This window comes from Fukomys damarensis, unplaced genomic scaffold (assembly GCF_012274545.1).
Source record: "Fukomys damarensis isolate Sample0158 unplaced genomic scaffold, DMR_v1.0_HiC HiC_scaffold_5, whole genome shotgun sequence".
Taxonomy (NCBI): Eukaryota; Metazoa; Chordata; class Mammalia; order Rodentia; family Bathyergidae; genus Fukomys; species Fukomys damarensis.
Window position 1 is genome coordinate 51,942,343 of NW_022900917.1, and position 13,267 is coordinate 51,955,609.

The 13,267-nt window shown below is 32.6% G+C and overlaps 1 protein-coding gene across 1 annotated transcript in view; it reads right to left on the reverse strand.

Moving 5' to 3' along the window:
• Positions 1-1,134: 1,134 nt before the first annotated feature.
• The window catches only part of Ubxn2b (UBX domain protein 2B), a 24,717-nt gene continuing 12,584 nt past the window's right edge, over positions 1,135-13,267 (reverse strand). Inside the window, exons 3-8 of the mRNA XM_010640658.3 lie at positions 11,343-11,493; positions 9,942-10,025; positions 8,750-8,859; positions 6,087-6,224; positions 2,872-3,033; positions 1,135-1,686 (exon numbers count right to left, since the gene is read on the reverse strand). Coding sequence (XP_010638960.1) covers positions 1,524-1,686; positions 2,872-3,033; positions 6,087-6,224; positions 8,750-8,859; positions 9,942-10,025; positions 11,343-11,493 — 808 coding nt within the window. The 3' untranslated portion in view covers positions 1,135-1,523. The remainder of the gene's footprint in view (positions 1,687-2,871; positions 3,034-6,086; positions 6,225-8,749; positions 8,860-9,941; positions 10,026-11,342; positions 11,494-13,267) is intronic.

Below are 13,267 nucleotides of genomic sequence, written 5' to 3' on the forward strand. Positions count from 1 at the left end.
GTGAATCTTTTAAGAGAGGAGTGGAGTGTGACAGGTAGGCATAATGCCTCTCCACCCAAGGTTATGTCCTAACTCCCAAAACTATGAACAAGTAACCTTAAATGACTACACACACACACACACACACACACACACACACACACACACACACACCACCCCAAAACACTGCAGATGTTAAGTAAGATTACAAGGGTATCTTAAAATGAGGAGATAATCCTCAATTATCTATCTGGAGGGCCTAATCTACTCATGTAAGTTCTTATAAGCAAAGAACTTTTCCTAGGTCTTATCATGGAGATGAGATCACAGAAAAAGGGTCAGAGATGCAATGATGGTGGATTTTAAGATGAAAGAAGGGACCACACGTCAAGGAATTAGGATAGCCCCTAGAAGCTGAGACATCAAGGAATAACTCTCCCTTAGAACCTCTTAAAAGGAATGCAGCCCTGTCAACACCTAGGTTTTAGCACTGAGACTCATTCTAAACTTTTAACCCACAGAATTTTAAGAAAATAAATCTATGTTACTTTAAGCTAAAAATTTTGTAATGTGTTCTGGGTAAATACAAAACTAATGAGAAATGGTGATCAACGAGGAAGCAGAGTCTGGGAATCTTATCTATAATTTCTGATGCAGTGTACCACACTGGAGAAATACTTGGTTTAAGCAGAAATACAAACATTTATGCTGGTAATTCTTTAGATCCAGTCTAACTGAATTTACATTTCTGTATTTCTATAGTAACTTTGTTCTGAAATAGAATTACGGGTTGAATAGGATAGTGTTTAGTATACGTAAAGGAGCCCCTAGAAAAATCTGTTGAATGAATGAATGAATATGATCAAGGTAAGCTCTGGGAGGAACTGTAGTTACCTGATATTAAAACAGTGCTTACCATTATCTTCTTAAGAACTGGTGATTTATAAATCATTTTGATTCTAGTTTATGATGGTCATAGTTCTGTAAAATAAATGTAAGACCAAACTGTATTTTGTGATATTACTACTATAGCTAAATAAGTAAAAAGTGTGTAAATCCTAATAGGAGAAATAATTGTATGATCAAATTACTTTCAAAATCAGAATATACTTTTCAGTAAATATTATAACAATTTTTCAAATTATTTGAGCAAAGAAATTCTTAATAGCTACTGGTCATTGCTGCATCAAAAAACTTTAGTGCAAATTTTACCAAATGCATTGATCAAAAAGGGGTTTTGTTCATCTCTCCAATAAATGCTGCTTTACTAACACTTAGCACGTAACAAATTGGTTTGCCTAGATGTTTATGTTATCAACATAAGTCGACCCTGCAACTAAAAATTCAAACATATTTATCTTGAGATCTCTACCTCCATACTCATCTATATTAAGCCTGGACAACAGAATATCAATAAAACCAACATTTATATGTACAATTAACAAAAATAATTTGTTTTTTTTTTATGCTTGAAGCACAGTATTTTTCTTACTGATATGGCACATTACCTATTCCTATATGCACCTGTATGGATAGGAGCAATATTATTTTAGTTGCTGGAGTATCACAGTGTTAAGAATATCTGCTTCTTGTAGTGTCAAGCTTTCATCTGTTAGCTCCTTATTTGGAAATGATGTCACAAGAATAAAGTCAAGAGTTGCAAACTCAGGACGAGACTGTACAATAAAGTCCCGGACATCCAGGATCCTGAAGAAATGAGAAAAAAATAATTTGCTATACAAGATATATTTAAAATTTTAAAAAAATTTTACAAAATACAAAATTTTATAATCAAATAGCAAGAGACCAACAATAGTTATTATGCCATGTATTGTTATTTTCAAAGTAGTTATTCAGAGTATAAGACAAATAAAAAAGATACAAAAGCAAATAGATAACACAAATCTTCATTCTCAACAAACCAAGATAAACCATAGTATAAAGGAAACCTATTAGCATATATATGGAAATATTTTTAAAACAATGGAAATTGTAATTTCGGGAAGTATTTGAACTTCTACTTTCTAGTTATCTCTTGTTTTTTATTTGTGTTTCTTATATACAAGAACCCATGTGATATTTAAACTTATAGGTCTAACTTACTTCACTAAACATTTCTCTGTGAGCTTTTAGCTATACTCAGATCTTAAAGATTAACTTTGGCGTGTTCCTGAGACTTACTTTTCCTGCAAAACAGAAACAATCTTGAGGTGGGATATAAATACAGTTAATTATTAACAATATTGTTTTTCTGAAAATGCAAGCCCTGCTTTTTTTTCCAGAATATAAAATACATTAGCAGCATATGGCCAACAAAAAGGTAACTTGGATTGGCATATGGCAGCATGAGTCTAAAGTGTAAATTCTAAGAATAATTTTTAAAAATTTCTCTTAAACATAGCAGCAACTCAACTCAAGATGATAAATGTATCCCATAGGGTCTTGATTCCATGAATAAAAATATTTTACGGGCACAAATCTCAGTGTCCAATTTTAAAAGGATACTTAAAAATAATTTGAAGTACTACACAGCATAATTAAGCTATACTTACGCTGTACATATTTATATGTAGAATTTTCTATACAGAAAGTTAATCCCAAATAGAATTACTACAAATTCTTTAAGGTTCTACTATGTTGGATTAAGTCTGATTCCACTTCATATGGTTTTGTCAGCAGTGCAATACTACAACTTTTGGTTTATTTTGTGTGGTATCTCAAATTATATTAGTATTTGAATGGTTTACAGAGATTACTATTTCATTTCTTATATAGGTATTATCCTTTTATTTCTTTTGACAAATAAATAATTTCATATTATAAGTACTTAAGTTGTATATAGTTTTACTTGGGTAATAGCAAGCTAGACACTCTGCTGCTAATCGAGCTTACCTGTGTGTACTATTGAATCTTTGTATCAAACGGCTGCCATCTGCTAACCTGATTTGAATTTTCGTAGTTGGCACTGAATCATCAATAAGAACAACTGCATTAAGAATAGATTTGTCCTCTTCTTCTGGGGAGGAAGGTGTACTAACTATTTCAGGTGTAAGGCTAAGAAGGAAGGATTTAAGATTTAGAATACAAATCTGAATAAGTACAACAAAAAATAAAAGATAAATACTTAAATGTACAGCTGATACTCAAGTGATTGCTCATGATTTCTGGAGAAGCAAGAACATGGCTTTGCTTGAGTCTCCTCTACTCCATCCAGCTTCTTTCATTGTACAGTATTAAAATTCTTTTGTATTCTATGGTTCTATATCTATCTAATATCTCTCAGAAGTCTGACTTTTGTATCCTTTCTACAATTATCTTTTTAGAATTTCATCAGGCTACCTGGCATAAGAGTTTTTACATCAGGCCAGAGATTTAGCTCAGTGGTTCCACCACCTGCCTCACTAAGCACAAGGACCTGAGTTCGATCTCTGGTACCAAAAAAGAGGAATTTTTACATCAACCTTAATATTTAGCTTTTAAAGTTTTCACTACTTAAAACTTTCCTGTCATTCATCAGACCACAGTGACTTTTACATTGTTTTGTTTCATTCAAGTTTAAATGAAAAAGAAAATTATCATTATTCCTCAATGATATAGTATAATACATTTTTACAGAGTATTTATATTTGATTTTACACAGTATTTATATTTGATATTATACATAATCTAGAGATAAATTAAAGTACACAGGAGGGTGGGTGTAGGTCATAAGTAAATACATTTTTGCCTCAATTAACTAGAGGGATAAATTCTGAGAAATGCATTATTAGGTGACTTCATTCATAGGGTTTATTATTGTGTGAATATCATTCAGTTCTTACATACAGTTTGCTTATAAAAGCAGAGAAGGCTGTATCGTCTAGTCTATAAAGGTACATGGCACAGTGTATTCCTAAGGCTATGATGAACAAAAGAATAGAGTAAGTCAAATACAGGAGAAAATGATGTAGGCAAGAAATGTGGCAAAGATGAGATGTATGAGGCCACTGCCAGCATGACAGAGTATTGTTTTACAATAAACTTTAATAAAATACATAAGTGTATAAACCAGCAACAACTATTCATTAGCAAGTATTGTGTCGTTTACATAGGTGTATGTACTCTACTTTCATAAGACTGGCACAGTGAGGAAGTTTATACCACAAAATCACACATCACCACAAAGCACTGTGCAAAATTTTCAGCTACACTACCATCTTATGGGACTACTGTATATGTGGTTCTCTGTTGACTGAGATGTTGTAATGCAGCACATGACTGCCACTTTATATACAGGACTTCAGGAACTGTGCATTTCTGTATGCCCAGGTCCTAGGACCAAGCACCTGCAGATACTGAGTGTCAACTACTGTACTCGTACTATCAAAGTGATCACTATGAAGTGGAAGCTGTATAGCTCTTCCGGCTACCAAGGTGGTGGAGCTGTTTGGCTTTTCCAGCACAGCCATGATGGAATGTTCTAGAGTTCCTAGCTTCATGGGCACCGAGTATCTGACAGAGGGTACAGGTATTTTCTTTACAAGAGTGCTAATTTATATTTGTTTCTCCTGCCAAAGAAAGCTTGGTTTGCTGCCTCTCCGGGATGTTAATAAAACTCTTAAAAATTTATTTACTTAAAATAGCAAGCATATTGCTTTCTATAATCAAAATTCTGTTCAATATGGTTAGTGATTAACATGGCAATCTTATCACTGATCTCTCTCCCATCAGTTTCTCGTCTTTTTTGTCATTTTCTCTAGCTATTTTCTTTATAATGAAAAAGGCTGGCTTTTGTGAGATACTATCATCAGATAACCTACTATCTCACATTCATGAGGTGAATTTGCAAATTATAAACAATGGCTCTTCTCAGCAGTCTTTTCTTTATGCTATCTCCTCTTGGATTTAAATTGATTTACTGTACTAACAGATTACATGTAAACAGAAATTCTTGGTCACAAATTTAAACACAAACAGCAAAGAAATCACTGGGCATTTTACTTGTTGCAATTAAAAATCATAATTTCAAAAACGTCAAATTAAAATCAGAAGGGCTAGAAAAATGGCGGGGGGTTCCTAGTTATGATTTTTTAAAAAAATCAATCAAACAAACAAAAACCAAGAAGGAAGAAGCCTGACGTGGCTGGCAGTAAAGAAAGATAAGGAAGAACATTTCTAAGTAGACCTGTGATTGGACAGTGATGAGTTTAAATCCTAGGGGAAAAAAAAAAGGTCAACACATCTTCCTGAATTCCCTATATATTCCAGAAAGCAATCTTTATCAGGAGAAAAGAACAGAAGAAGGTAGTATGGAGACACAAGCATATGAAGAGCCAATATTAATTTCCTTCCTATTTTGAGAGAGGAGAAAAGACAACTATTGTACAAAGCATTAAAGTGGACTCAGAAGGGAAAGAATCACAAAAAGGAATAAAGGGTGCACAAAATGATACACTGTGGCATCAACAATGCTACAATCTCACATCACCTGCAGTAATATGGGAACAGAGGGTAAATTTACCAACATATTTTATATAATTTAAGAAGACTGTATGAGGATTCCACTCATACATTCTGACATGCCCCCTACAGAGAAGCTCACATTTTAGATACTGGACTTCCATAACTTGAAGAAAAATATTTGGCTGTATAAAAAAAACTACTGAAAATCACCAATCTAAGTACACCCCTCCTATGGCAAGCTCTATGTAATTACTTCAGACAGAGAGGGATGCTTCAAGTTGTGATAAAAGATATCCACCATTTAATCTAATAGCCCTTTACAATTTCCCTTTCTGAAACCACATAATCTGAAAGAGGCATATGACATAATGCCAGTGTTTTAATCTTTCATTTCCTAGTTCAATCATGAGCAAATTATCACTTCTGCAAAACAGAGTAGTAAGAGTCTCAAAGAATTGTTATTAAGAGATCTAGTGCATATAAAGTGCTTACAATATCGGGACTGTGGTAACTGCTAAGTATTAGCTATGAATATGACCACATATGTATATCTAATTATACCAGGAAGGTCTTCATAGTTCAGATTTCAGTTTTATGTCACAGGCTTTTTCAGTCTCAAAATTCATGTTGAAAAAAGAACTATTTTTTTCATTGTAATTTTTTACCTTCCAAGTTTTTGCCCTTCTCCACTAAAAGCCTTGAACCTCAATCTAGGTTTTATGTATTCTTGATCCTGGTGATCCTCCATATCCAAATTCACTTGGCCACCATGAACCAGTCGCTGGAGCTCCAAAGGAATCTCTCTTAAAAAGATGGGGAAAAAGTTTAATTATGGTTTTAAAAAATTATTAAGAGTTATACTGCAAAAGAATAATTTTTGTTTAACTAAATTATTTCCATGTTGATGGATCAGTCCACATAAATCTTTCTTGATTATCTCACTCTGATCCTCAGTGGTTCTCGGCACAGAACATTGTTGCTTTTCAGAGCGACCTTGGAGTGCATTTTATAAAGTTAAAATGTAAATCAGCAATTGATATCTAAATTAGCTCTAGGAAATTTCTATAAGGATAACTACTTAATGTAAACATTTATTTTTAAACTCCATCCAGGAAGTTCTGAAAACTGATAGATGTTCTTTGATCGTTGCATGAGTAATTAGCACTAGTGTAGTGCAGTATGGGGGCAGGGGGGTGGGAGATACAAGGTCTTGATCAAAGACTGGTCCTAGTTTCCACAGAATCAAGAGTGCCCTAATAGTGTTGTAATGACTAAGCCTAAAACTTACCCCTGTCCTACAAATAAACAAAAAACCACTTTTGGATATTTCATTAATATGCTTTGAAATTTCCAAGAATTTGTCTGCCATGTAAGTTGAGGTAAGGCTGCACTTTGCTCTGTGTAGACCTTAAAAGTCCCTGAATGCAATGCTACTCATAGTAACTAAGCTGACGTCACATATCTCATTACTCTATTTTTATTATCTGTAACATCTACATGAGCAGTGCTAGACTTCACAGAGGAAAACTAATGACTTCTTATATCTGTTCGTGTGGTCATACTCAGGCACTTATAAATTGAAATAGTTATCAATTTCTGATAAGTCACTTTAATATATTTAAGGTAAAATTATAATTGTATCAATTATAAGCTACAATTAAAATCATGTCAATTTTGTAAGAAAACTGTACTGTTGATGTGTACTGAAGATTATATTATCTATAAGTTCTTCTTTTAGGACAGTGAAAACTAATACAAAATATTGCAAAAAGAAAACAATGGGTCTTACACAGTAAAGACCACTAACTGGAATTGTTCATTTCTTCAAGGAGCTTCTTTTTTAAAAATTAATTTTATTGGTACATTTTAGGTATACAATATAATTACATTCATCACTGGAAATTTGTACCTTACATAATCTATCGCAGTTCTTATTTTTACCCCATTTCCCTGTCTTTCCTTCAACCCCTCCACCCCTGTTTATTTACAAAGACTTTGTATCCATTTTTTCCTTTTGTCATACTCATTTCATTCCCTTCTTTCTTCTACCTCTCCCACTCCCCTTCCCCTCTGGATCTTTTGTTCCTATTTCACAGTATTTATTTTTCTAAAACTCTTCTTGATCAGAATTTATACTTGGTAAAATGGCTCAAATCTAAAAATCTCAATATACAACTCATCTGAACATTAACCTACAAAGTGTATGAATTAATTTAACAAAAAAGTTAGGTTTTGATCTTTATCATACAATCAGATCATCAGTATGTTTTTCATCTTCATCTGGAAATTAGCATCAATTTCAACAGCAAAACTAGTTTTCACTTAGTGGTTGAACATTTCCCCATCCATTTGCTCCCAACTGTATCCAGTGACTTTGAAAGTTTTCAGCTCCACAGCACTGACTTAAATTGCTATATTCAAGTATTTACCACCATATACTGGCTCTCAGAAAGCTTCCCATCTTTCTCAATGATTTTTTTTCAACATACTGTTTATAGCATTTCTTATCTTTGCTTGGTAGGTATCTTGACATTATCTATGCAGAATTTAAATACAAAATGCATGATAATTCATCTGAAATTCTTTTTCTTCAGATTTACTTGGTTAACTGAACTCCACATAATTTCATTTCCATTCCTCTTCAGCCACCTTCCCCGAACATATTTCATCTTTTAGAAAAAGCCCTACCTTCAATTCCTTCATGGAGTATAATCTATTCTCCTTTCATTAACTTTATGTGTTTAGCTGTATTCCTACTTAGGAACAATTCAGTTGTCAACCAGTGAAATGATAATGCAGAAAAGCTTTTATTATTATAGCAAAATAAATTGATTCCCCAACCTTTAACAAGAATGTGAATTACAATGTTCTTCGGAAGGGATAGAGCACTGTGTTTTTGGTTCATTTTCATAAAATGTAATTTCAAACTAACCTTTTGAAATCTTCTGCCACCAGCAGTAATTCCACTTTAAAAGATTTCTAATACAAGTTGCTGAATTTCAGGTGAACATGCACTGAGAATCACATTGTCAAGAGTAAGCAGGACAGTGGCTTAGTGGATTGGCAGTGACATGCTAATCAATCCACTGATTTATTACATTAAAATGATTCTTCTTGGAGTTGAGTCCATAGATTCTTCAGATTTAAAAAGAGGTCAATATTCAATGCTCCTTCCCCACAAAGAACCACAACATTCATCTCTCTAGCAACCACCATTCAATATATTCCAGTAACTAACTCTTAAAAACTAGCAGTACACTACTGAACAATATTTCATTTAAAAAGTCCCACTCTAGGTAACAAACAGAATACAAATGATACATCTTACCCTCTCTTAACAGACTCTAAAAATTGAGCATTTGTTGGGTCATTATAAGGTCTCAATTCTCCATCATCTAAACTGAAACCGTTGCTCCACAGTTTAAGCAAAATCTGAACCTTTTGGACATAGAAAACAAAAAGTATAAGAATCCATCTCCATCAAACAATTGAAGATGCAAGTGTGATTGTCTTATAATATACTATATCATTTACATGATGTAAAATAGAGATATTTGTACTATACCATGTAACTATGAAATCAACCAGTAACAAATGCTGGCTGGGGTGTGAGGAGAAAGGAACCCTTCTTCATTGTTGGTAGGAATGCAGACTAGTGCAACCACTGTGGAAATCAATATGGAGATACCTTAAACAACAAGGATTTGAAATCCCATTTGACCCAGCTATTGCTCTGCAGGGTCTCTTCCCAAAAGAATCAAACCACAGAGATATATGCTCATAGCAGCACAGTTTAATGGCTAAAATTTGGAAACTGCCCACCAACTGAAACTGGAGAAGGTGTGTGCGTGTGTGTGTGTGTGTGTTTATAAAATGGAGCACTACTTAGCCATAAAGAAGGAGGAAATAGACATTTATAGCTAAGTGGGTGCACACTGAGGCCATACTCTTGTGAAATTAATAAGTCACACATATGTAAATACCAAATAGTTTCTCTGGTGTGAAAAACTAAAAGTATAAATAAGGATCAAAATGTATAACTGATATTGTGTAATAGGAAGAAAAGGTCTAAAAGAGTAGAAGTGGGAGGGATAGGGGAAAGGTAAAAAGGGAAAATAAAAAATATATGAAAAGGAAAAACATGGAAACAATGTTTCTGTAAACAGGGAAGGGTGGAGGGGCTAGAGGGAGGGCTGAGGAATGGGGAAAAATAAGAACCAAGGTAAGTCATGTAAAGGTACAAGACCCCAATGATGAATGTAACTGTATCACAGTATGCAATTTATGATTATTATATATATTAAAGGTCATTCTGATGGTGATTTATACATTCTTTCCATAGGTAAGTATTTCTAATTCATGAGTGAGAAAAAAATTTGAGACTGAAAACTCATACATTCTTTTAATCCACGCTTAAACTAGTAATAGAGATTATACTCATATTATTAATTTTTAATTTTACAAACAAACAATAGGAATTAGAGGAAAATACCTATACATTTTCATTTTATTATACTTACATCTTGCAGCTGATTTTCTCCATATATGTATTCAGACCGTTTACAAAAGGAATTACCCAGTCTATATCCTCCACCTGTAAATGACTAAAGTATATACCGAGTTAAAAATTCACTAACACTTATTTATCAAAATGTTATTATTACAGCTAGGGAAATCCTAGTTTGCCCAACTGGTTGATTCTACAAAAATTTTACATTAGAATTAAGGTCTTATAGAGAAATACACTCAAGAAATTAAGTTTCTTTTCATAAAAACACTAGTGATTCAGAAGTTGAGCTAATTTGGGCAAATCTTAAAACAAGATACACATTTATACACTGAAATATACATTTACAATTACATATAAATTCACAAAGGCCATCACAAGTATTATATGACAAGTCTTATAATAAATTATGATTAGACCATATTTCATGAAGTCAAAGTTTCACAGAGCAAAGAAATTTTGTAAGGAAGTATAAATTACTAGCCATCAGGAAAATGCAAATTAACATCATTAATCATTAGGAAAAGGCAAATTAAGGCCACACTGTGTTATCACAACATACTTATCAAAATTGCTAAAATTAAAAATAGTAGCTGGGGATTTAACTCAGTGGTTCCGCTGCTTGCCTCACAAGCGCAAGGTCCTGAGTTCGATCCCTGGTACCAAAAATAAATATGTAAACAAATAAAAAATAAAAATAAAAATAGTAATATCAAATGCTGACAAGGATGCAGAGAAACTGGATCTCTCACATACTGTGTGAGAATATAAAATGGTACAACCATTTTGGAATAGGATACCATTAGTAATGCAAAGAACAAAGAGCCAATAAATACAGTAACTATGATGGATCTCAAGGACATTCTGTGGAGTGAAATGATATTCTTGAAAGATCACCTATTATATGATTCCATTTGTACAACATTCTTAATATTACAAAATTACTGAGATGGAAAAAGATTAGTGGAAGCCAGTGATTAAGAGTGGTGAGAGGGAAGGTGGTGGGGAACAACGAGAGAAAGCTTTGCTGTAATAGAATAGTATCTTGAATAAGTTGATTATTACATAAAACTATACATGATAAAATGACATAGAACTAACTATATATAATGTATGTTACAACGTCAAACTCCTAGCTTTGATCTTGTACTGTATAATCATATAAAATGGACTCAGAGGGGGAAACTGGGCAAAAGGTTTATTCGGTATTCTTGTAAAGTCTTGTGAACCTACAATTATCTCAAAATTGAAAGAAAATTAAAAATTACATAGAAAAGAAAGTGCCTCAACTTTCAATCATTAATATGTCCAACCTCATAAAAATGAAGATATTTAAAATAAGTTAGAATATTTACAAACTGAAAAATTAATGAAATCAAATATAGAAGTTATTTAATTTCAAAATAACACAGACCTTACATTTGTCATCACTTGAAGATCTTGTGGCTTCATTTAGAGGGATAGCCCCATGTTCCTTTGCTTCTTTAAAAAGTTCATTCACAATTTTCCCAGTTGAAGGTCGAACTATACGTAATCCACTGTATTCATGTTCACCTGAATAAAATCTTTAAGCATTATAGTTCATGAGTAAAAATTTAGAATAGATAAACTATGAGAAACTGCATAATAAACTACATGGTCTTATAAAATTTCCATTTAAAAAAGGCATTCCTGACTTCTATGGAAATATTTTTAAAAACAAGATTAACGAAAAGATCAAATAGGAAACAGTTCATATATTTTTTTCTTCTCACTGAATTTGTAGAAATTCTAACAGCCAGTAATTCCTCTAAGAATTAAGCTGTCACACAGTTTTTTAAAATTCAACCTGTGCTTTAATTGGACTATTTAGATCACTTACACAAGATACAATTTTGATATAGTTATGATTTGGTTATGCTTGAATTCAATTCTCATTTTCTTATTCCTTGACTTCTGATGAATTAGTCAAATACTGTTTTACTCCACTCATCAGTTAGCTATGATTTTATAATTTTTTAAGGCCCAATTCTGTGCTGGGCATAATATACACTTTAACTCATTTAATTCTCAAAGCAGTACTACTACACAAAAATGTGTAGAGAACATTTAAATTTTGTGATATGTACCCTCTTGTGGATAATGCATTAAAAGCAGGTATTGGAGTGTATTTTTTTTCTGGATTTGTACCTCCTTTTGTAAATTGAAAACATATACCACATTATGTCTAGAATTTTAATAATGAAACTATATTGGCTTAAAAAGACAAGGAGCACATGACTGTTTTCATTTCTAATACTTTCCTAGGAGGTGAACATGAAAATAAGCACCAAACAATTCAGCAAAAATACATTGACACTGGGCAAATGTTGATACTGAATATAAAAACAAAAGAACTGTATATGTGCTTATGTTTAAGTGTTAGAAAATATGCTTAGAAAAAAAATAGACTGCCAATAATTTGCAAGTGACTGACAATTTAAGTGTCAACATCTTTAAAAAAATACATACTCTGGATATGTAAATAACTCTAGAAATCAAATCTGAGGCACAAGGACCTTTAAAACCACATTATAAGTTGGGGATGTGGGTCAGTGGTAGAGTGCATACCCAGCATGCACAAAGGCCAGGCTTCAACCCTGGCAACCTTTAGCACCAAAACCCAAAGCAAAATAAAAATAATATATTATCAAATTAAAATGATTAATAAAAACACTGTTTTACGTAGCTTAAAAAGCAAAACTGCTAACATATATCAATGATTATATATGAATAACAAGGAAAATATGAATATACCCAATTTTAGTGTAACAACACAAATATTTCAATGTGCCACCCAATAAGTAAATTTAGTCATTCAGCATATGCTGAAACTGGGGAAAACAAAGGCTAAATACTGAATTAGTAAAACTGAGGTTCACAAAAATATAGTAAGTACTTCAAAAATTTGGGAGAAAGTACAAATTAAGGAAGAAGCTAAAAAATATATAAGATGTGATTGAAAATATGGTGAGTACACATTTTGTTTAATTTATTACAGTAAAAGACACATTGCCATTAACTCCCCTCAAAATACTTCCCCTCACTTTGACCACACATACCCCATCATTCTTTTTTTACTATTTAATGCTTATTTATGAAAAAATCAAACAAAATTTCATAACAAAGTAATAAGAGAATAACAATAGTTAATACACTGTATATCATTATCTTCAAAGTAGTTACTCAGAGTACAAGACATGTCACTTTCTGAAACAGTTATGAAAGTCCTTTTTCTCAAGTGTCTTTAATTATGCTGTAGTGGCTGCCTTGATGTTTTCAATTGACTCAAACTGTTTACCGGTATTTCATGGTCATTTT